This window comes from Mytilus californianus, unplaced genomic scaffold, assembly GCF_021869535.1.
Source record: "Mytilus californianus isolate M0D057914Y unplaced genomic scaffold, xbMytCali1.0.p SCAF_17, whole genome shotgun sequence".
NCBI classification, from domain to species: Eukaryota; Metazoa; Mollusca; class Bivalvia; order Mytilida; family Mytilidae; genus Mytilus; species Mytilus californianus.
The window spans coordinates 6,003,016-6,026,098 of NW_026262659.1; the positions used below are offsets into that span (position 1 = coordinate 6,003,016).

A 23,083-nucleotide genomic window follows, 5' to 3' on the forward strand; every position below is an offset into this window, starting at 1 on the left:
GGCGATTAAGAGACTTATGATTAAGAAATGTTCAGGTTGATTAGTGTAGTAAGTAAACCTTTGTTTTTTCGGCGTTTACTTCGTTAGTTGCTGTCACAATGACGTTTAGACCCCAATCCCCATTTATTCAAATTCAACTATATGAAAACGTGTTTCTACATAAACTACTTAGAACTGTTTCATGCATAAAACTGATATACCTTCATTATTTATATTACAATGTTCATTCTCTTACATTAATTCGTGTCCTAAAGTAAAAATGTTGCAGTGAATATACAAAACATTAATCAAGTTCAAATGATGGAAAAAAAAACAATAAACAAACAACATGAATATAGAAAATGATATTTATAAAACAGATATAAAACAAATATAATATACTGAATCTATAACAATCTGACACGAAATTAAACTAAATCCGAGAGAGAACTGATATGACCTGGAAGTATAATATCCACTAGGGGTCGCCTAGATATAAGTAAGGTAATCATTATACTACCCTTTATCAAATATAAAACAATCATAGCTGATTTTATACACTATCACACTCATTTAACTGAATGTGCAATGTGGTAATACCTATAATTAAAGCTAATAGCGAAATTATCGCTAATAGTTGACTTCCTCCTTTTTCGGAATTGAAGATAAAAGCTTGTCAAACCGCAATCATTCACGTCATTTTGTCTCTGATGGATAGCTGTCTCCTATGCAATCATACGACATCTCTTCATTTGTATTGTACAACAAATACTTATGCTTAGACTGAAACACAATTGAAAATTTCCTACTTTTGCAGCGGGAATTTCACTGCATTGCTATTATTGAATAATGAAGCTTTAACAGTTCCAATATTACTGCACCAGATACCTTAGAGGTGTGATTAAATTCAAATTTTGATTATCATAAGAAGTTCAAAAATGTAAGCAACCACAGACTTTAATAGTTTCGAAAAGAGATACATTTTGTAGGGCCAATTACCCTTAAATTTATTTCACATGAGTTTATTTTCATGCTTTGCAGGTATACACTGTATATATAAAAATTATAATCTTCGTCAATAAAATTGCTGTTAAAAGATAGCGAAAATTATGCATTGAAAGAATTAATATGGCGACATGATGACAAACTAATGAATCTTACATAACACACTGGTTATAAAGATATTTAATATAAATAAGCAGATAACATAATTAGATTTGATACGTATCAACATAAATAAACTTCTATGCTACAAGTGACTGAGTACTATAACGTACTGATTCCACTTGAGAATATCAGCAAATGTGAAATTAAATTCTCAGGAAGTCTTCAGATCCGTTATCCATCTCTTTATATCAAACAGGAACACATCTAATTGACTACATGCAAAGCAATATTCTGGAAGACTTCGACACTCACCAAAGTCAAACGTTTAAAGGTCAAACAGTTTATATTTACATAAACTACAGTATGCTAGACAGTTTTAAAAAAAAAAAACCCTAAAAAATACTCTTCATCTAAATTGATTCAAACTCTTTGGTAAGATTGAAGAAAACGTCGACAGTAGTAATTGTAATAAAACATTTAAAGAAATTAATAAATCATTTTTACTAGACTGCTACACTTCCGCTAATTGTATGTCATTGACTTCAATTTATAAAAGGCGTTCTCCTTTAAATTGGTCAATTAAACCAGCTCATAGTTCAGAAAAAAATAATTAAAACAGTCTAGTTATAGTTTGGTTTATCTGACAATTTGAATTTCTGTTTATATAAAAATAAGGAGACGTGGTATGATTGCCAATGAGACAATTCTCAATGCAACTATCCACCAAAGTTCAAATGAAGTGGATGTAAGCAATTATAGGCCACCGTACGGCCTTCAACAAAGAGAAAACCCCATACTGTATAGTCGGCTATAAAAGGCCCTGACATGAAAAATATGAAACAACTCAATTGAGAAAACTAACGGCTTAATTCATAACAAAACAATTTATGAAAAACAAATATGACAGACATGAACTAACGGTAACCACTGAACTACAGGCTCCTGACTTGGGACAGGCACATAAAGAACATGGTTAAACATGTTTGTAAGCTCTCAACCCTTCCCCTGACTTGGGACAGTGGTGTTATAGCACAACATAAGAACAAACTATAAAAATCAGTTGAAAAGGGCTTAACTCACCAGATCGATACAAAGCAGAAACACATCTAACAAAAAACAGACAGGACGTGATAGGGAATTTATACATCCCTAACAACAACAAAGACACACAGTACAGATCTTGAGAGTACTCAGAGTAACTGACAGCTTGTTCAAAGCCAATAACAACTAATAAAAGAAATCATGTATCTAAGACTAAAACATCAATCAGTACACACCCAACATCCAATGGATTTAGTGTAAAGACGTCATTAACAGTCAGGGAAAAAAATAACCTTGTTCAATGCTAAAATATAGTTATCGACCATGTCGACAGATTGTAGTACCGTGAAAGTGAATATGTGTATAACAATACTATTTAGTATGGTTTTAATTTACTGATAACAAAATCAATACGTATACCAATAAAACAATATTTAAAGATCTGTGTTACAGTGTTGAATTGGTTACCTTTTAAAAGTTGATTTAAAGAATTGAGAAGTTTACCCGGATCGTATCTTAGTTTCCGGGCTCGGTAAACAACATCACCGTTAAATTTAGGATGTGCTATTCCGTTTGAAATAAGTTTTCTACGGGTAGACTGCAATAAGATATACGGATTTAATTATGGTAGTTACAATGAATGAAATAAATTATTTGATTACTATGTGATTATTAAAGTGTATTTTCTAAATTCATAATTATAGGATTTGAAAACACTAGTTATTTCTGTGTCCATGGATATGTTGTGTTATTTACTTTTGACAAAAGCCAGAGCATTTGAAGTCATTAAAAGACAAAGAATAATCGTAAAACTACAACGACATGGACGGTAAAACTACAACTACATGGACGGTTTTCTTAACTTCCTTGGCAGCGTAATATGAATTATTGTGAACTATCAATATCAAAACATTAATCCTTGCACGACCACGTATTGAACATGTTTCTTGAGTTATTGCACAGCGCTTGTATTGCTGTTCTCCCTCTCAGAGTCACAATGAGTTCTTCAAATGGTAAAAAGCTAAACTTTCACAGCTGTTATAAAATTCCGATTTTATTTATGTAACATGTATCGAATCCGTTTTTCCTTTTCCAGCTCATTTAACATTTCCTTTCTTAAAGTGTTGATGTTGATAGCTTCCCAATTATGAATTTTCCATTTCTATGTAGCAACATTCCTGCATCGCCTGCATATGGAGTTTATATCTCCCAGTCGATACGATATTCCAGGGCTTGCGTTTCCTATAATGATTTCCTTGATAGAGGGTTGTTGCTTTCAAGGAAGTTATTAAACCAATAGTTCCAACTGTTGAAGTTGAAATCATCATTTCGAAAATTTTACGGACGCCATCACGAGCTGGTTGACCATTATGGAATACCTGTTTTACAGATGACGACGGATAATTATGTTTCAAACGTTGTAACCATAATCTCGTCCTCTTTTTCCCCGAATGTGACCTACTGCATTAGACTTAAGCTTATCACCAGGTTTGTACTTACACGAGCCACACGACATGATCTGTTTACCTTTCCGGAGCACCTGAGATCAACCCCGGGGTTTTATGGGGTTCATGTTGCTCAGTCTTTGGTTTTCTATGTTGTGTGTTGTATACTGTTGTTTGTCTTGTGGTCTTTTCTTTTTTTTTTACCATGTCGTTGTCAGTTTATTTTCGACTTGTGAATTTGAATGTCCCTTTGGTATCTTTCGCCTTTCTTTTAAAATCTACTAGTATAAAAATAAGAAGATGTGGTATGATTGCCCGGCATTCAGACAACTATTTACCATAATGACGTGCATTTAAGCAACTAAAGGACACCGTACGGCCTTCAACAATGAAAAAACCCTTAGCCAACGGCTTTATCTATGACAAAACAATAAACGAAAAACAGATATGTCAGATACAAACTGACAGCAACTGAATTAAAGGCCAGGCACCTCAATAAAGAGGCGGGGCTTAACATGTTGGCGAGTGCTCAACCCTAACCGGGGACAGTTGTGTAACAGCACAATGAAAAGAAAAAAAGACACAAAGTACCGATCTTAAGAGTGAGTATACCAGCCCCAATTTCTAAAAATAACTTTCGCCCTGAAATAGCCTTTTTGTGCTGAAGCGATGTGAAGCAAACCCAACTCATCAATCAATTTCTCGATGTACTCTAAATGCAAAACAATCGTGTATTAAACACTAAATCAAGATATCAAATACGGATGATAAAAACAAATAACATTACTTTATAGGACGTATCTGACGTATATACCATTTGTTTATATAACTGTTAGTCAATATCTGAAATATTGTTTGTCACGAACTCAGTTTTGCTTTGAACATCAAATGTAAATTGATTTGTTGTTTTGAACAGCTGTGACCGCTGATTCTCATACTTGTGAAAATGGACATTTTTTTTAGTTGACAGAGAATTACAACGACAGACAATCTGAAATTAACATCAAAACAATTTTAAATATATTTGATGTCAAGCGTTTCATATTTAGACGTAATTGAATGGGATGTTATAAATACATAACGAGTTACATTGCATTAAAAATGGATGACTTTTAAATACATGGTCTTAACTGTAAAGGTAAACTCTCAATGAAAACAACGCCTTACTTATTTACCTTAATCAGAAAATGCTCAAACCCAAATATTTGAAAGCCAAGGATGTATAAATACGGAGCAACGTCTGGAATAATATGTCAAAAAAGGGACCTAAAAGAACAGCTAATTTTGGCTAAGGTCAATGGAATAATATGTCAAAAAAGGGACCTAAAAGAACAGCTAATTTTGGCTAAGGTCAACTTTGCCTGCAGGAATTTGGACCTTAGTTTCTTAATACTTTATTAATTTATCAACGGAGAATTCCAGAAAAATATGTTATAAATCATGTCAGTACCAAAGCACTAGCCACTGAGCTAATGTTACCCTAGGAGGCTAACACTCAACCAGCAGTGGAATCAACCCAGTTCTAGCAAATGAAAATAACACCCTGCCGTGCGTCCGAAGTTCTTCTCTTGATTTATTTTCAGTAGGAACGGTCAAACCAAATATTTAAAAGCCTGGGATGTATACATACAGATACGTTATGAGATCGTGACAAAAAGGAACATAAAAGAATAGTCGAATTCATCAAAGATCAAGTTTGTCTGAGGGAGTTGGAACCTTAGTTTCTAAATAAAATCTCAATCTATCACTGGAGAATTTACGGCAAGTTTGTTATAAATCATGTCAGTAGCGATGTACTGACTAATGTAAAAGTTACATTCTATGATATCACATTGCAGATTACAATAGGAATACACTGCATAGTGAAGATGAATCTATTTTAAAAGACTGCATTTATTAATTGAATCTGAACTATTTTAAATATTACAAATTCGATGATGAAATTTTTTCTGTTATTTCTATAATGAGAAAATGGTTCAAAATAACTAAACGGGAGACCGATTTTGTGATCAAAACAGAACATCATAAACATCTTTAAATGGTATGATGAAGCTGTGGATTGGGGGTTTAGAAAATAGAAAAAATTGGCAAAAAATATAAAGAATAGATGAAAATGGACCAGAAAAAAAATAAAAAAGAATGGAGAATAAAGAGGTGCTCATATTCAGTACAACCAGTAAGTTTCCTCCTATAAGTACAGCTACGTGAATACCCGTTTAAGATTCATGTTTCAGTTGGAAAGTAAACAAGTTACAATGTATGTAACATTTGAAATCATTGCCTGTAACCATGCCTTCTTGACAAGAGACTTGAAATAATACTGATTATTCTAGCAAGACAAATTCAAAGAGTCTGCTTGCTATCCTTACCGTACTTCTTCCTTTGAATAGAATAAATACTCTACACGTGAACAACATATTCCCTATGGCACATTCGTTCTATAATTTAATCTGGAATTACAACTAACAAGGACACTTGTGTCACTTGCATTTCCAATCACTCATCACCCAGCTGTAAATAACTATTGGAACGGAAAATTACTTCATTATACCAACAACTCAAGTATATATATATATATATATTGAAGGTCGCATTGAAGACAACATGAGGAAGTTACTATTTCTTTTAGTCATATTTGATGGATCGATGGTATTCATAGGCATCATATATATTAAGTAGGTGAAATTACAGCTTTGCTCTTTTTTTCTATAAGTTATTTTCTTTTGAATTATTTTGTTGTAATATATTCTAATACAATGTGATGATCCTTGCAATTCTGATGATATCTCAGAAAATAAAATCTCAAAATTAAGATTAATCCTCGTATTTGATATTTTATTCTATCATGATTATTGTTTTAGGTTTGAGATTGTTTTAAGATGTAGCTAGAAAATAATGTAATACTATATTTAATTCACTTATTAACCTAGTTACATTTTTTTTATATCGTTACACAGAAAATGTCCCACTGTATAAACATTAGTTTGACTGTTTAAGTTTAATACTTTTTAAGCACAATTGGCTATTTCGTGGCGGTCAGTTTGTATTGTTTGAGGAAGACGGAGAGAACCATCGACCTTCAGCAGTAAAACTGGAAATCCTAGTCAATTAAAAAAGGAGTCGAACACAACTGTCTTGAGCGGAGTTCAAGCTCACAACCTCAGTGCTGAAGATGTGGTATTCAGTCAAATTGTAACTTGCAAATTTGTGAGCCGCTTTTTAAACAACGTTTGTATTATAATAATGAAAATAAGGAGATCTGGTATGATTGCCAATGAGACAACTATAAACCAGAATCCAAATACAATTTATGTAAGCAACTGAAGCCATAAAACGACCTTCAGTAATCAGCGAAACCCATACGTGTAGTACATGTAAGCTATAAAAGATCCAGACAAGACAAAATGTGAAACAATTTAAACGAGAAAACCAGCAGCCCGATTAATGACAAAACAACTTAGAAGTATAGAAGAAGAAAAAGAAGAAGAAGAAGAAGAAGAAGAAGAAGAAGAAGAAGAAGAAGAAGTTTTATTTCCATTAAGGTGGATCGTTGGTAAATATTTCTTCAGATAGAATTTTCTTATACTTTGCCAAAATGAAGATTTTTCTATGCTTTTTTTTTTTAAATATGATAAAAAGTATGGGTCACCGTGCTATTTTTCAAACTACAAGTCTTGCAAACTTGCCCAAATTTGCATACATTGTTCATGAAAAAACACATTTTTGTGAATAAAAAGAAATCTATGAGATAGAATTTTGATATAAAATATGAAAAGATAGGTCTTATAATATGCTTTAAGAAAATAAAAAGAAAAAATGGTGTCACCGAACTTGATTTCTTTCTACAAGTAAAAACTGAAAATTTCACTGTCATTCCAGTATGAAATTTTTACTATAAAAGTTATCTCCCCTTAAATGGTGAAGTTGAAAAATTGATTTTAAAAAACTGAAATATTTGTATTTTTTTAAAACATTTTGGATAATGCAATAAAACACTGATTTTTCTTTATGCAAATAAACAGTCTTACGCATAAACTGCAAATGGATCTCAAAATTTGCAGATTTAGGCACAGAACTAGACCGATTGTGTACTGCTATTGTACAATCCAAGATGGCGGTATACTGTAACAGTGAATTACCTTAAATGTGCTCACAAGTAGCATAATACAATATAAGACACTAATAAGACAATAACAAAAAGAAACAACAATAGTCTAGTATACATGCAAAGAAAAGAAAAAGCAGTTTGAAGATCATGAACTACACACATATATAAATATATATAAATATACGTTCAACAGTGTTTCCCTCCTTCTTAGGTACACCCAAACATGAAAAAGTTCCTAAAATAAATTGGCAATGTATTGGATATTTAACTTAACTGCAAAAGCCACCAAGGGACGGTGCTGCATGGCAAGGTGGGAGATAGACTCACATGGTATACATGAATGTAAAATAGATAATTTGGTTATGATATTATGAGCAGATGCACAAACCTGTTATGTCATCCTCGTACCTGATGCAGAAGGGGTTGATTCATATTGTAAGAGGCACCAAGGGACGATGCTAAATGACATGCCCAAGTGTTCATAGTACGGAATAGAAAAATACTCAAATATAATATATATGGGAATAATTCTGATTGTCAATGATAAAATAAATACAAGAAGGTACATTATTATTATTATTATAGGTGAGTCTAGGTAACCACCATGACATCCTCGTGCCTGATGAAGATAAGCTAGATCTATATTTTGCCTTCATCAATCAGATCACAAACATATGTTAATATATCAACATTCTCTACATTAAGTAGCCAGATTAGTTTTTGGCTAGGAATATGACAGACAGCAACTAACGTCAAAACACTGAATTACAGGCTCTTGATTTAAAACAGACACATACCGGTACATTGTAAAGGATGTGGCGGCTGAAACATTTTTGTGAGCGCATAACCCTCACTTTAACCCCGAACAGCGGTGTAACAGCGAAACATAAAACTGAACTATAACATTTTGTTGGAAATGGTAAAGTATGGTTGCAGTAGGGTTTGTTTTTGTATTTAAAATACATTATTTATAACAGTTAGTTCCTTTCATTTGGTGTCTGCATACATAACATTGTATTTGTGTGTGTGTGTTCCTGTCTTGTTTATATTCATTATTTGGTTACACCTTTAAAAACAATTCCATCGCTCTTGACGTATTCGAGATACTTTTGCAAGCGTCAAAAGGATTCAATATGTCGTTTTTCAGACAAGTTGAAAATTTCGGTCATCTTCTGATTGTGCCACATATACATACCAGCACAGAAAATATTTTAGCGATAAATTGTTATCTAATACACGTAGTATAATTTTAGGTCCATTGCGTCTTGTAAATGTGGCAAATTTGTTAATGAAATTCGTTTACGTTAATGCAAATGATCTTAATTTGCTTAATTCAATATTCTTCGCTCATTTGGCTGATTACATTATAAACTTGTACGGATGTAGTCATAATATGGTTGACCGTTACGGAATATTCGTGTCACAGATGCTTACAGGATGTTATGATGCTTGTCGCAGTCAGAATCACAATCTCTTTTACTCGATTGTGTCATCAACGAATGCGACTAATTATTAAATGTTTGCATGCCATGATCTACAAAAACTGTACCATTACTGCACAGGAGCTGCCTACCCGATCGGAACATCTGGGTTTATAGCCGATTTTTAGTGCGGTTCGTGTTGCTCAAACTTAATTTATATGTAGTGTTTGTGAACTGTTGTTTGTTTTTCGCCCTTTTTTTCTTTAGTCATGTTATTGATGTTATTGTCTGTTTTTTTTTCGACTTATGGTTTTTTGATTGGCCTCTTGATATCCTGTTTTTTTTCCAAAGTCAGAGAAAGACAAGGAACGTTCACTTCATTATACCCCCATCACACTAGGACCACAATTCCGCTACGACCTCAGAAATTATGAAAAATTTTGGAAGTCGTACTAAGATCGTGGTGGTCGTAGTAAGGACGTGCCAAGGTCTTCATGATCGTGGAGGTCCACGACCAACTTTGAACATGTTTAAAACATTCGTAATGCAGTCGTGGCCAAAACTAGTCGTAGTAGAAGCGTAGAATGGTCGTAGTAAGGACGTAGTAAGATCGGGATGGGCGAAGAAGCATCGTATTGGAAACGTATGGAAACGTATTGGAAAACGTGGTGCAATCGGGAAGCCAGTGGAAAAGATTTCGCTGCGACCTTACTACGATTTCACTGCGACTATCCCGTTTTCACTACGTCTTTATTACGCTTCTACTACGATATTGATGCGATTATACTATATATAGCTACGATGAAGAAGACAATAGTACGCTGCTACTACGCGCTTGCCGTCCTTAGTACGACCTTACTACGATACTACTATGTCCTAGCCAGTATAATTGCACGACCTCATTCTGTTGATATATATATAAAAAACCGGATGCAATATTTTCTACCTATAGTTCGACTTGTGTGTACAATGTAAAGTCTTGATCTTTACAGGGACGAAGAGCGCAGTGACAACGTAGTGGAGTCGTGGTTAAAATTGTAATAGACGCGTATTGAGATCGTAATGAGATCGGTAAGGTCTTGACAAAAGCGGTACAGATATCGTGTTAGTCTTGCTAAGGTCTTATTAGACGTAGCAAGAGCGTGACAGGGTCGTAACAAGAACGTGTTACTATTGTACCGGAATCGTGGCAGGATCTTATCAGGATCATAGCAAGGTCGTGAAATGAACGTGAAAACTATGAAATATTGAATATTCAAGCCGATCGTACCACGATCTCACCGCGATTTTATTTGTTTATAGATTGTAGTGGGATCTTCATGGTCTTGGTCTAGTGTGACGGGGGCTTAACATCGAAACGCAGTGGCACAATTCAGAACCCTGTAAATCTGACTACTATGATTTAGCTCTCAGCTATTTGACAACTTATGACAGGGAATAATAGCAAATGTTCTATACGTGTACATATCGATATGTTATAAAACAAACAATAAAATGTTCAGGCAGTTCATACTAATGAATGATATTTGTTGTTAGAAATATTTATTGCTTTTTGAATTTTGATTTTTTATCATTCATTTCTCAATTGATTTTGAGTTTGTCGAACAGTTTTAAGATGTTTATATTTATTTAACACATGAAATAGGCAGAATCTCTTTGTGATTACTGTAATCTGGAGTTAAATGCTGATAAGTGAAACTTTTTTTCTGTTTTCTTTGCTCTATAAATTTAGGTACATCTCTCTTCGATTAATTCTCTGAGCATATTCCTAGGGGAAAGGAAAGCAGTTAATTTTTACTCAATAACCCTTTCAGATATGATAATTCATAAACCGATTTAAAAGTACAACAAATGGAACTAAAACTGTAGAAGATGTGGATTATACGTCAATAAGTCAGCAATCAAACGACAAATACAACATAAGGACATCAAGAGGGCAGCATATATTTTTCAACAGTGAACTGGTGTCTCTACAATATGTCAAGTTCTAAAAATCACAAATTTATATACAAATTGTGAATAAATTAAACAAAAACAATCAAGGATCTGCCTTAAAACGCAATTCTCCAAATAATATAACAATTTAGGAGAAAACCCAAATATCACAAAAGTTTATAATATAAATGTTACCAACATTTTGCTATTTTCTTATTACTTTACCCTACAAGAGAACTTTCCGAGGAGCGGTGGATTGATATAAATCGTCCACATATTTCCGAGTAGCTGTGGATTGATATAAATCGTCCGTATATTTCCGGGGATCCGTGGATTGATATAAATCGTCCACATATTTCCGAGTAGCCGTGGATTGATATAAATCGTCCACAATGTTCCGAGGAGCTGTGGATTGATATAAATCGTCCACATATTTCCGAGGAGCCGTGGATTGATATAAATTGTTCGCATATTTCCGAGGAGCCGTGGATTAATATAAATTGTCCGCATATTTCCGAGGAGTCGTGGATTGATATAAATTGTTCGCATATTTCCGAGGAGCCGTGGATTGATATAAATCGTCCGTATATTTCCGAGGAGTCGTGGATTGATATGAATATTCCACATATTTCCGAGTAGCCGTGGATTAATATAAATCGTCTGTATATTTCCGAGGGGTCGTGGATTGATATAAATCGTCCACATATTTCCGAGTAGTCGTGGATTGATATAAATCGTCCGTATATTTCCGAGTAGCCGTGGATTGATATAAGTCGTCCGTATATTTCTGAGGAGTCGTGGATTGATATAAATCGTCCGCATATTTCCGAGGAGCCGTGGATTAATATAAATTGTCCGCATATTTCCGAGGAGTCGTGGATTGATATAAATTGTTCGCATATTTCCGAGGAGCCGTGGATTGATATACATCGTCCGTATATTTCCGAGGAGTCTTGGATTGATATGAATATTCCACATATTTCTGAGGAGTCGTGGATTGATATAAATCGTCCGCATATTTCCGTGGATTGATATAAATCGGACGCATATTTCCGAGGAGTCGTGGATTGATATAAATCGTCCACATATTTCCGAGGATCCGTGGATTGATATAAAACGTACGTATATTTCTGAGGAGTCGTGGATTGATATAAATCGTCCGCATATTTCCGAGGATCCGTGGACTGATATAAATCGTACGCATATTTCCGAGGAGTCGTGGATTGATATAAATCGTCCGCATATTTTCGAGGATCCGTGGATTGATATAAATCGTCCGTATATTTCCGAGGAGTCGTGGATTGATATAAATCGTCCGTATATTTCCGAGGAGTCGTGGATTGATATAAATCGTTCGCATGTGTCCGAGGATCCGTGGATTGATACAAATTGTCCGCATATTTACAAAACGTTCATGTAAATTGATGGTGTCGTTTGTTGAAACAGTTATTGGCCAATCAAATCGGTATATAGCATTTAATTCTCAAACGTGTACTTATTTCATGTCCTCGGACACGACTCTGCATTTATACAGTCAGCTCTGATATCAATTTTCGTGATTAGTATCCTACATCTTGGCAAACTAGTAAAAAAATATACGCGTGAATAATTGGTGCTAGTTTCCACTTCAAACAGCTAAAAAAATCGACACAAATTTAACGACTTAAAATGTCATTAATAAAAGTATAAAGTTATAAATATTTAAAAAAAATCGTTTCTTCATTTATTATAAATTCTATTGACAATATGGCTGTCACAGTAGAAATCATTCAATAAAGCAAAATGGAAATGGACAATGATTTAATTGCTGTTTAAACTTATAACAGCCGTTTATTAGAAATAAAAGAAATAAAGATGACATGAGAAAAAATATTGGAACATTTTCATTCAGTCAATATTGTTTCTTTATTTACTAATGTTTTACTTTGCTTCATTTAATGATTTGAAATGAAATGTGTTTTTCCAGACTTAATTTGAAAGAAGTTTTAGGCTCAATCGACTATGTAATGTAGATGAATTACATCCGAAATTACTTAATATTAACTTAAAGGCTTTCAAAAATATGAGAAATAGATCAGCAGAAACACGACAACTTTTATCAAACTCAATTATTATTTGTGATTATTTTTTGCCAAATAGTTTATAAATTGTCCTCATTATTGTTGTTATTAAGTTTAAGTACATACCAATGTACGTGGTTTGAGGATTCATTTTACTTCAACTGATGTACACTTATCGAAGCTTATAAGATTGCAATTATATTTTTATCGTAATTAATCTTATTTATAACATTGTTTTATTATGAAATAGTTTTTTTTGTAATCACATCAGGTGGATTTAATTTATAAAATTGCGATGCATGTTTTAGAAGCATTTCTAGTAATAAACTGAAACAGTTGCATGAGTAATGATTACAATGAACCAAACACATCATTCGTTACATGAAAAATATATGTTGATAACAATGCCGGTACATCCATTGAGTTGATTCGAGTTACACGGACATACTGCATTTAAACAGTAAAGAGTAAGAGCACTTGTCCTATAAACAAAATAACATTTTACATGTAATTTTAAACACAATGCTTAACATTCGTTCTCAAATAACCCAATCTATATCAAAGAGGAAAACATACTTATGGGGTAAAAAATATCCGTATGCAACAAAAAAAAAAACAATACAGAACTAACGGCACCCGGGTGCCTGAATCATCCGTTTGTAGTTTGCCCAAATAAAAAAATATATATTTAAAATAATATTAACATACGGATCATATATGGCAAGATGTTTTCAGTCCACCTACGGGGAAATCTTGAAAAACGAACCAGTTCGACCCTCTTTAGGCTTTGAAGCCTTATATGATTCTTCATCAGGAACGAACACCACATTGTGAGTACCTTATTAGGGAGCTACCATTTGATTTTTATGGGGGGCTAGGATGAAATTTGAAAAAAATAGGCAGGACAGGAGTTTTGAGTAAAAAAAAAGGCAGGATGAGATTATTTGCAAAAAAAAAGGCAGGATGACAATTTATGTAAAAAAAAAGTCAGAATAAACTAAAAAAAAAAGGCAGACCGAATAGAGTGAAAAATAAAAAGGCAGGACCGAATAGAGGGAAAAATAAAAAGGCAGGACAAAATTTTTCATCCTAGCCCCCCATAAAAATCAAATGGTAGCTCCCTTAGTGAAAAGGATGCATGTTTATTCTTTGTTGAACTCCAATTGTTCATGAAAGGAGACGCAAAATATGATGTCTAATATGATTTTAACGTCTTCTTCTCTGGCGGATTTTACGACCTCAAAGTAATATCACTTGTTCATAATCTTTAAAGGAGTATACCAGACGATTTTTTGTAACTACGTCAATGGTTCCTGAAAAGAAGATGTTTAAAAAAGTCTAGTCAGTATTTAAGAAAAGATGATCAAATAAATATTTGACTTAACATCAGGACCAAAATTACAAAACTACTAACGTTGCATCCCCAGCTTTCAAATGTTAACGTTAGAGCGTTCTTTACATGTATGAAGGTTAATCTAAACATTTTTTATTTCATTTACAAAACTAAATACGTGTATTCTTTTTATTTTATGTGTTTTTGAAAAGCAATTTATAAGTGCCGTGAAGGTTTCATCATGAACTTCGACATCAGCTGGTATCAATCTTGAATTGGAATTTGACAACAAAGTAACAGCAATTATTACGAATAGTCACTAGAACATTTGGCAAGTTTGATTTTAACCGGTTCATTGGTTTTAGGGATAGTGGTCGTTTTATCAGTTTGACTCGTTTGAAGCCATGTTTGACTTTATTAGGACATTTTTAAGGGAAAAATTAAAGAACCTTACAAAAATGGCTGCATGAATTGTTTTCATGTAATCTAATATATTCTTGAAAAGTAAAGTTAAACGTAATACCCAAAAGGATGTAAATGGAAAAATTGGCATCATCTGGCGCCATTCGAATTTCAACATCAAAGTCACAAAACCATAAATAGTTGAACTACCTACATCGTTTTGTGGACCCTGAAAGCCATATTTGACATTTCAGCGAGACCGATAGGTGATTGTATTTGGTTGCTGTCTATTATTTTTGTGTTTTGTTTGTTTATTGTTTTGTACATGAATCAGGCCGTTGGTTTTCTTGTTATGTAATTCGTCATGTCGGGGTCTTTTATAGCTAACTATATGATATAGGTTTTTGCTCATTGTTAATGTCCACACGGTTAGTTGTGTGTGTTTGATTAGCCTTCCAACTGTTTTCATTCGAGCGCCACCGATGAGTCTCATGTAGACAAAACGCGCGTCTGGCGTAACAAATCATGACTTAAGTGCTCATGCCATGTTATAATAGACTGAAAAATTGGAACTTCAGAGTTCACACAAAGTTTAAAGAAGTTGATATGGAGCATGTTTGTAATACTGATTTAATTATTGATAAACGTTTTATAAAAATATTGAGCATACCTGTTTTAATAGATTTAAAGAACAATGGTATAATGATTTAATGTCAAACGAGCGTAGCAAACTACGTACTTACAGATTGTTCAAAAATGAATTTTGCGAAGAAAAATATTTATTAAAAACATACCTGGAAAATCTAGAAGTGCATTTGAAAAATCTAGAAGTAGTACTGCTCCTTTGAAAATAAAAAATTGAGACTGGAAGGTGTAATAGTCTTTTAGTTGAAAATTAAAATTGTTTTGACAACACGTATAATGAAAATTGTTTAATTAAAGATGAAAAACATGTCTTAATGAATTGTCCAGTATATAAAGAGTTGCGTTGTTATTTGTTTTATCAAGCAAATAAGATGTATTTCATATTGCTAATTAAATAGTGTAGATAATGTTCATACAATATAGATAGTCTCTCATAACTCCTTTTCTTCTTCTTTAAGTTTCTAGCGATCCTTCAATTATTGAAGATTATTAGCCGGGCGTCGACTACAAAATTTTATAATTTACATTGTAGCAAGAAAAATAAAAAGAAACAAAATCAAAAAATCAAAATCATGTATGTACATTTGAAAAATTTCATTTAGATAAGACTATATACATTTGATAACAAAATAGTTAGGGATAGAAAATGGGGATGAGAGCAGATTCTGAGATCATACTCTTGAATCCATGTACTGTACTGCATGATACTATTTGTTGTGGCAGATGATTCCAATTTATAACTGTTCGTGGAATAAATGAATATTTATAACTGTCTTTAGATGTTTTTGAGTGGCTTTTGTATGTTTTATGATTACGTTTTATTAACTATTTGTGTGTTTTATAAAATGAAGAGATGAGACTAAATAAAATATTCTCTTGTCTACCAATTATTTTTGGGGATCATGATACAAGACAACAGAGAGATAAACAAGATTAAAGTTTTACCTTCTCGTGATTTGAGATGTGACTTTTTTATATTTTCTAGAGATTTTTGTTCAACTGGAACTATATCTTTAACTTTCAAGTTAAAGTCCAGACCTGACGGTTAATGAAGTTTATTTCAGGCTGTTATATAAGTGTCTTGAATTCCTCTGAGGAATCGTTTTATATCCAACGTAATAGGGTTGCATTCGATATTAATATATTAAATCAAACATAGATTTTTCCTGTTTATTATATTATATTTGTCTGATTTTGTGATGTAACAGTTACATGTAATACATGACAAGAAATACTTCTAAGTGTGTCTACCAGCAAAACTGAAATTTCAATTCTTGTTCATTACATGTCAACATACTAATATTGTGTATGATGTTATTCACATGTATTTGATTTTGTCCGGTTACTTATTGTCTGCATATAAAGTAGATAACTTTCTAGGTTAACAACTTGTGTTTCTGATCCTGTCTGTCTTGGCAATAAAATAATTATGTTTAAATAAATAAGCAAACCGGAAAGTTAAATCAAGGGTAACATGACATACATGTATTTAAAACATTCTCAAACGTAATTTGTCATCTTGTCATCTTTATATTTTTTGAAATATATAACACGTTTGGAAATTTGGTAAATGTAGAAAGTTAGAAAAATTGTATACTAGTAAGTGTTATAAAACTCAGAGTGCATCATTCTAGGACAAGACTGACTTTAGATTTCGGTGTGTGTCATTTTAAGTTTGACATTTTTCTACAATTTATGACTTTGTTAACATTGGGTATCAACGAACGCGAATCTGTCAAAAGATGGTCATTCCGGAAACATTTATCATACACCTAATACTGGATCGATACCTCTGTTAGTGGACTGTTAGTCACCGAGGGTATCATCAGCTCAGAAGTTGGTGCTTTGGTGCTGACATGATTTATAACATACTTCTGAAAGTAAATCCCCCGTTGATAATTTGATAACTATTAAAATACTAAGGCTTAATCTCCCTTAAACAAAGTTTACATTAGATAGATTTAGCTATTTTTGTTAGGCTTCTATTGCTCATATAGCTCTTCGTGTATCTAGGTAGTTAATACATCTGTGGCTTTGGCTAGTTTTGTTAGGCTCCTATTGCTCATATAGCTCTTCGTGTATCTAGGTAGTTAATACATCTGTGGCTTTGGCTAGTTTTGTTAGGCTCCTATTGCTCATGTAGCTCTGTGTGTATTTAGGTAGTTAATACAACTGTGGCTTTGATCTTCTTTTTTTTTGGGAACGCGTGTTCCTGGTGAAGGTATAAACGCTTCGAACGCAACAATTTAGAAAAAATGTTATTTTATTTTTTTAATATATATTGCAGACCATATCAGTATTCCCTTCTTAAGAATGCTTTCTTTAAGATGTGAAATGTATGTGTCCTTTTTCAGATGACCATTAAAACTTCAATTTTTAAGGATAAACGTCACAATTAATTACAGAAACTTTCAATTTGTTAATGGAAATCTTGTTTTTAATGAACATTCCAAGGAGCAGTTAAGATTTTTATTGAAGAAATTCTTTTTAAGAAGTTTTAGAATCAAACTAATCTGTAAGTGTTGGAGATCCATTAATGATACGTAGCTTGTTAAGTAATACTAAGTAACGTATTTTGAATTGTACGTTAAAGTTTCAGTGCAGTCTTTGAAGAAGAAAAACATAATTGGATAAAAAGCGTTCTCATATTTCTCGACCATATAATTACGATTAAAGTTCGCATCTAATTCGTACATCACTGGAGAATGAATCTTACTTAAAATATCTTTATTAATCAGTTTATTTTTTTAAATGCTTTTGAATAGAGACCTCATATGTGAATGCCAAACATTGGAAATTATGCCGCGCTCACAGTATTATGTGAGCTGTCAGGGCATTTTATAGCTTGCTATGTGGTGTAGGTTTTGCTCATTGTTGAAGGCCGGGTATAATGACTTATAGTTTCTAACTTCTACGTCACTTGGTCTCTTGTGGAAAATTTTTGTTTCATTGCCAATCATATCGCTGTGACATCTTCTTATTTTTATATTTAATGTGGAATAAAACCCCACTCGCATTATCACATTTCCATGTTGAGTGAAATATGACATGAATCAAAACCGTAATTTGGCTGTGAAAACAACCTGAAGGTAAACTACTTTGACCAAAGACCTGTTATTGCTCTGAATGATCTGGATTCACAGTTTCATATTTCACTATTTAATGAACAATGCAATCATTGTCAAAAGTGTAATTTCGCATATGAATTAAAAAGTTCACACCATGATGTATATGACTTTACAATTGTACTGATGTGAATAAAACTTCATGGAAAATTACCTTGACATAAAACTTCTAATACGTTGCACGGGACAGACGAACCGAATATCACACAGAACAGAAAACATTATGCACCTCTACTATTGTAGGCGTGGAATAAACATTAAGTTATCACAATCTGTGCATGTCCTTCAGATTTACATGCTGGGTAGTATACATGCAGAGATACACACATCTGGATTCAAATTCAGACTTTATTTGTATGTAAATATTTTGCTTTTTACACTATAAAACAAATACAAGGTATAAACTACTGTTACACATTTCATTATTTCTGTTTTTTTTCTTCATAATTGTATGTAACACTCAAGATTTTTAATCGAAAATACTATACAGTTCGAAATTGCATTTCATCTTCTTAAGTTTAATGCAATCGACAGAAAAAAATGCATGTATAACTGTAAAACAAAAAGTACAACCTACAAGCTATGTTGGATGATTATTTCTCGTTCATGTGACTCATCAAAAAATGTTAAAGTGACCAGAAATGTTTGTGATATATATATATATATATATATATATATATATATACATGCACACGTAAAAAAAATTGCAGTTTTTATCCAACGCAATCATAGGTTTGAACGTTATATATTCGCTCATTTGATCTTTTGGAAAATGTTGTTTGTGCTGTATTTAGACCCCTCTACCAAGAAATTTGTTTTGCATGCACAAAAATTACGGTTTTTATCCAACGCAATCATAGGTTTGAACGTTGTTTTCAATTTAGACTTGTATATATATATATATATATATATATATATATATATATATATACCTTGGTATAGACACGGACCAGACGATGAATAGTTCAAATAATCACACGATATTCTAGTCGAAGCTTTAACTTAGTGCCATATATAATGAATCTCTGGTTTTCAAAAATATATTTTACTGCAGCAGGAGTTATAAAAGATGGTTTGCTCAAATGAGCTTGATTTTGTATCTACATTTTAAATTTACCAACTTGGTCCAATATTGATATCGATAGTATGTGTCCCGAACAATGAAAATCGTACTTAATCACTAAACTCTTTATACACATCATCTTTCGTTCTTTGTCTGTCCATAGGGGAAGTGGTAGAGTTCAGCTGACTTACTTCTGTACAAGATCTACTTATTGGTTTAGATTTTAATGTGCAGCAACGGAACACTCCTTTAAAGGCTTTCCTGAAATTCTTGTTCATAAAACAGTAGGTGATAGGATGTATACAGGATGATGTGTACGATAACAGCAAAACCAGAGACCAGGCTAGTTCGGACATGCGCATGTGTATATACATATAGTCGATAATTTTCCATGTGTTCAATATATACAATGGCGACCAGCAGATAAAATATTCAAAAACAACGACAAACAACATCTTTATGACTCGTTTCCTGTTACTGTTGCTGGAACGCTGGTTAGACTGACGTAAACTTATGCTAATTGTTCCATTAATCTTCTTAAAGTTTGATTCAGATTCGCTGTTCACGTTTAAAATTCTGTCAGTAGACTCTAGAAAAAAATGGAAGAATTAATTTACAAGGTTAAAAAGGTAACGTTGGCTACAACAAAAATATGTTAATTTCATTTCCAAAATGTCCCAATTTGTGATAAATTGATAAAAGAATAAGTAACATTAGTCATCTTGAAAGTCTGATTAACACATTTTACTTCTCCTTTAATCAATAGAACCATCTGTTATTTTCTTTTGATGTATGCAATATTTTAATGATAGTTTAAAATATAGAACCATGAATTGGGACAGGTCACGAAGAACATAGAAGAAATACATATAGCCTTGTCTTTAAAAATATGTTAAATATTTTGGTAATTGGTATGAGATAAAAGCTTAAGGATCTGGAAACAATGTTTAACCATAGTTAAATGTTTTTTCGGAAAAAAAGAAACAAAAAACAAAAAACAACATTGTAACGCAATGTAAAAAGAAGGGCATGTTTGTTCCATAAAAACTCGTTTTGCATTTTATTTCCCATCTTATAACATCATCTGTTGAATAAGCATTACAGACTCGTTTTTATGTCAACAAAAAGAAGAATTCAAAAAATGTTTTTGTTTTTCAAAATTAAATGTACATGTATCTGTAGAGGATTGAAAGAGTTGTCAAGTCAATAGTACGAAATTCATTTCTATTGTCTTATTTGATGTCATCATCATACTTTTTGGCAATAAGATAGTCCTTTAAATGCAATGTCAACCAGTTTAGGAAGTTGTCAAGCTGCGTGATATATAAATTACTCTCACTTGTTAATTCACATGATATTTTCAAAACGACCTGAGACCATCTTTGTCTGACAAACGTAGGTAATGAAATGTTTCTTCAGTGCATAAGATTTCTCCTTTTTAGCTGTAATTTGTTTTTATTTGTATAATATAAGCAAACGCTTGTCTTCAAATGTCCAAGCATAGTTAGAGTAACATACTTTGGAAAAGACACTTAATAAGAGAAAATGTTTTACTCCCAGGTTATAAACGTTCATCGATATGATGTCTTCCTATTACCTCACTGTTATTAAAAGATAAAAGTCATCTCCATCATTCATGACCATATGAAGACATGGCTCTACTTTTCAAATGTTGGTTTTCAACGTTCTTTACTTTGTTACTGATCTTTGCCATCCAACTGTTTTGATTCGAGCGACACTGATGAATCTTAAGAAGACGTAACGATCTGCTAACGTATTTAATTATCTTAACATCATTGACACCAATAGGTCGATATGGATGCTTGGGAACCTTTCATTCCCGAAAGTATTACGCGCTTAGTAGTCAGTGTTCATGAGCGGGCATGATAATATACTAGTAATTGATATTGTCATCCCTGTAAATTAACTGTTTAAATAAAATGTTAAAATCCTTCAAATCACTACGGGTTTTCTACTCAAAGGGATAGGTAGCATTAACTAGAATTGGCACACAGAATAAATGTTTTGCTTTTCAATGTCCTGCAACTTCGAAACTAATTTGTTTTTATTCGAAATAAAATGATGAATCTTTTGTGGCGTATTTTACCGTGAGCCTGTTTTCTTTGATTATTTTGTTATGGATTATAAAAACCTGAACAATGTAATTGTGATAATCGTCGGAGAGACTGTGTTTTGATAATTATATTTTAAATTCAAGGTAAAATAATGGTGAAAAGAATAAGGGAAATTATGGTATGGTCAAAACCATATCTCCATATATCACTTTATATCGAAGCTATCATTCATTACCTGACTTTATCTGTACTTGTTGTTTAATAGTAAACCAAAGCTTATACGATATGCCTCCATACGCTAATCCCATCACCAGTATTGGAATAAACAGTAAAATCACGACTAGGGCGATGCTATATGCAAAAAATAATGATTTCAGTTTCGTCGACCATATCTCTCGGCAGGCTTTATTTCCATTTTTAAGTGGTAAAATTTCTTGTCCAGCGGCTATAGGTATCATTAAGACCAGTGCAAAAATCCATATTCCAATTATAGATTTATACGCATGGGACAGTGTCTGCCACCTTCTTGACCGTAGTGGGTAGCAAATGGCGAAGAAACGTTCCATGGAAATAACAACAAGTGTATAACAACTAACACAGACAGAGACAGCTGGAAAAAAAAGTTACATTAGGCAAAGTTTACAATAGCATTTCAGAATAAGCAGTATAAATCTTAAATACGTCTTTGATATACAATCCGCCGAAAAAAAAGCGATTTCTGTTAAAATTTTATCTTCTGAATCACGCTATAAAATAGATAAGGCGGAAAATATACAATCATATCATTTCTTAAACACTGCTTGACTATTTGTTTTACATCAAAGGAAACGAAATTTATTACTTTGTATTAAAATTGAATTGCAGTGAGAGTGTCTATGTACTTAATATTAATTTTAATTACTATTGACAAATTCTGTTAAATAAATAACAACCAGTCGTTAGGTTTAATTGGATATTTAGGACCAGCAATTAACTGCTTGGTTAACACTATAATTTCTTTCTTGTAGTTACAATATTAATTGTTCAAATATATGAACACATTGAAGTATTAGATATAGAAAATTTAGAAATCCATTAGTATATGAATTTTGTAACACGGCGAGCGAAAAAGTTAAATCACAAAAATACTGAACTCCGAGGAAAATTCAAAATGGAAAGTCCCTAATCAAATGGCAAAATCATAAGCACAAAAACATCAAACGAATGGACAACAACTGTCATATTCCTGACTTAGTACAGGCATTTTCTTATGTAGAAAATGGTGGATTGAACCTGGTTTTATAGCGCTAAACCTCTCACTTGTATGACAGTCGCATCAAATTCCATTATATTGACAACGATGGG

At 32.7% G+C, this 23,083-nt stretch overlaps 1 protein-coding gene across 1 annotated transcript in view; it reads right to left on the bottom strand.

Moving 5' to 3' along the window:
• Nucleotides 1–18,931: 18,931 nt before the first annotated feature.
• LOC127726292 (cholecystokinin receptor-like) overlaps nt 18,932–23,083 on the bottom strand; it is a 41,614-nt gene continuing 37,462 nt past the window's right edge. The window contains exons 2-3 of the mRNA XM_052233612.1: nt 21,975–22,349; nt 18,932–20,253 (exon numbers count right to left, since the gene is read on the bottom strand). Coding sequence (XP_052089572.1) covers nt 19,775–20,253; nt 21,975–22,349 — 854 coding nt within the window. The 3' untranslated portion in view covers nt 18,932–19,774. The remainder of the gene's footprint in view (nt 20,254–21,974; nt 22,350–23,083) is intronic.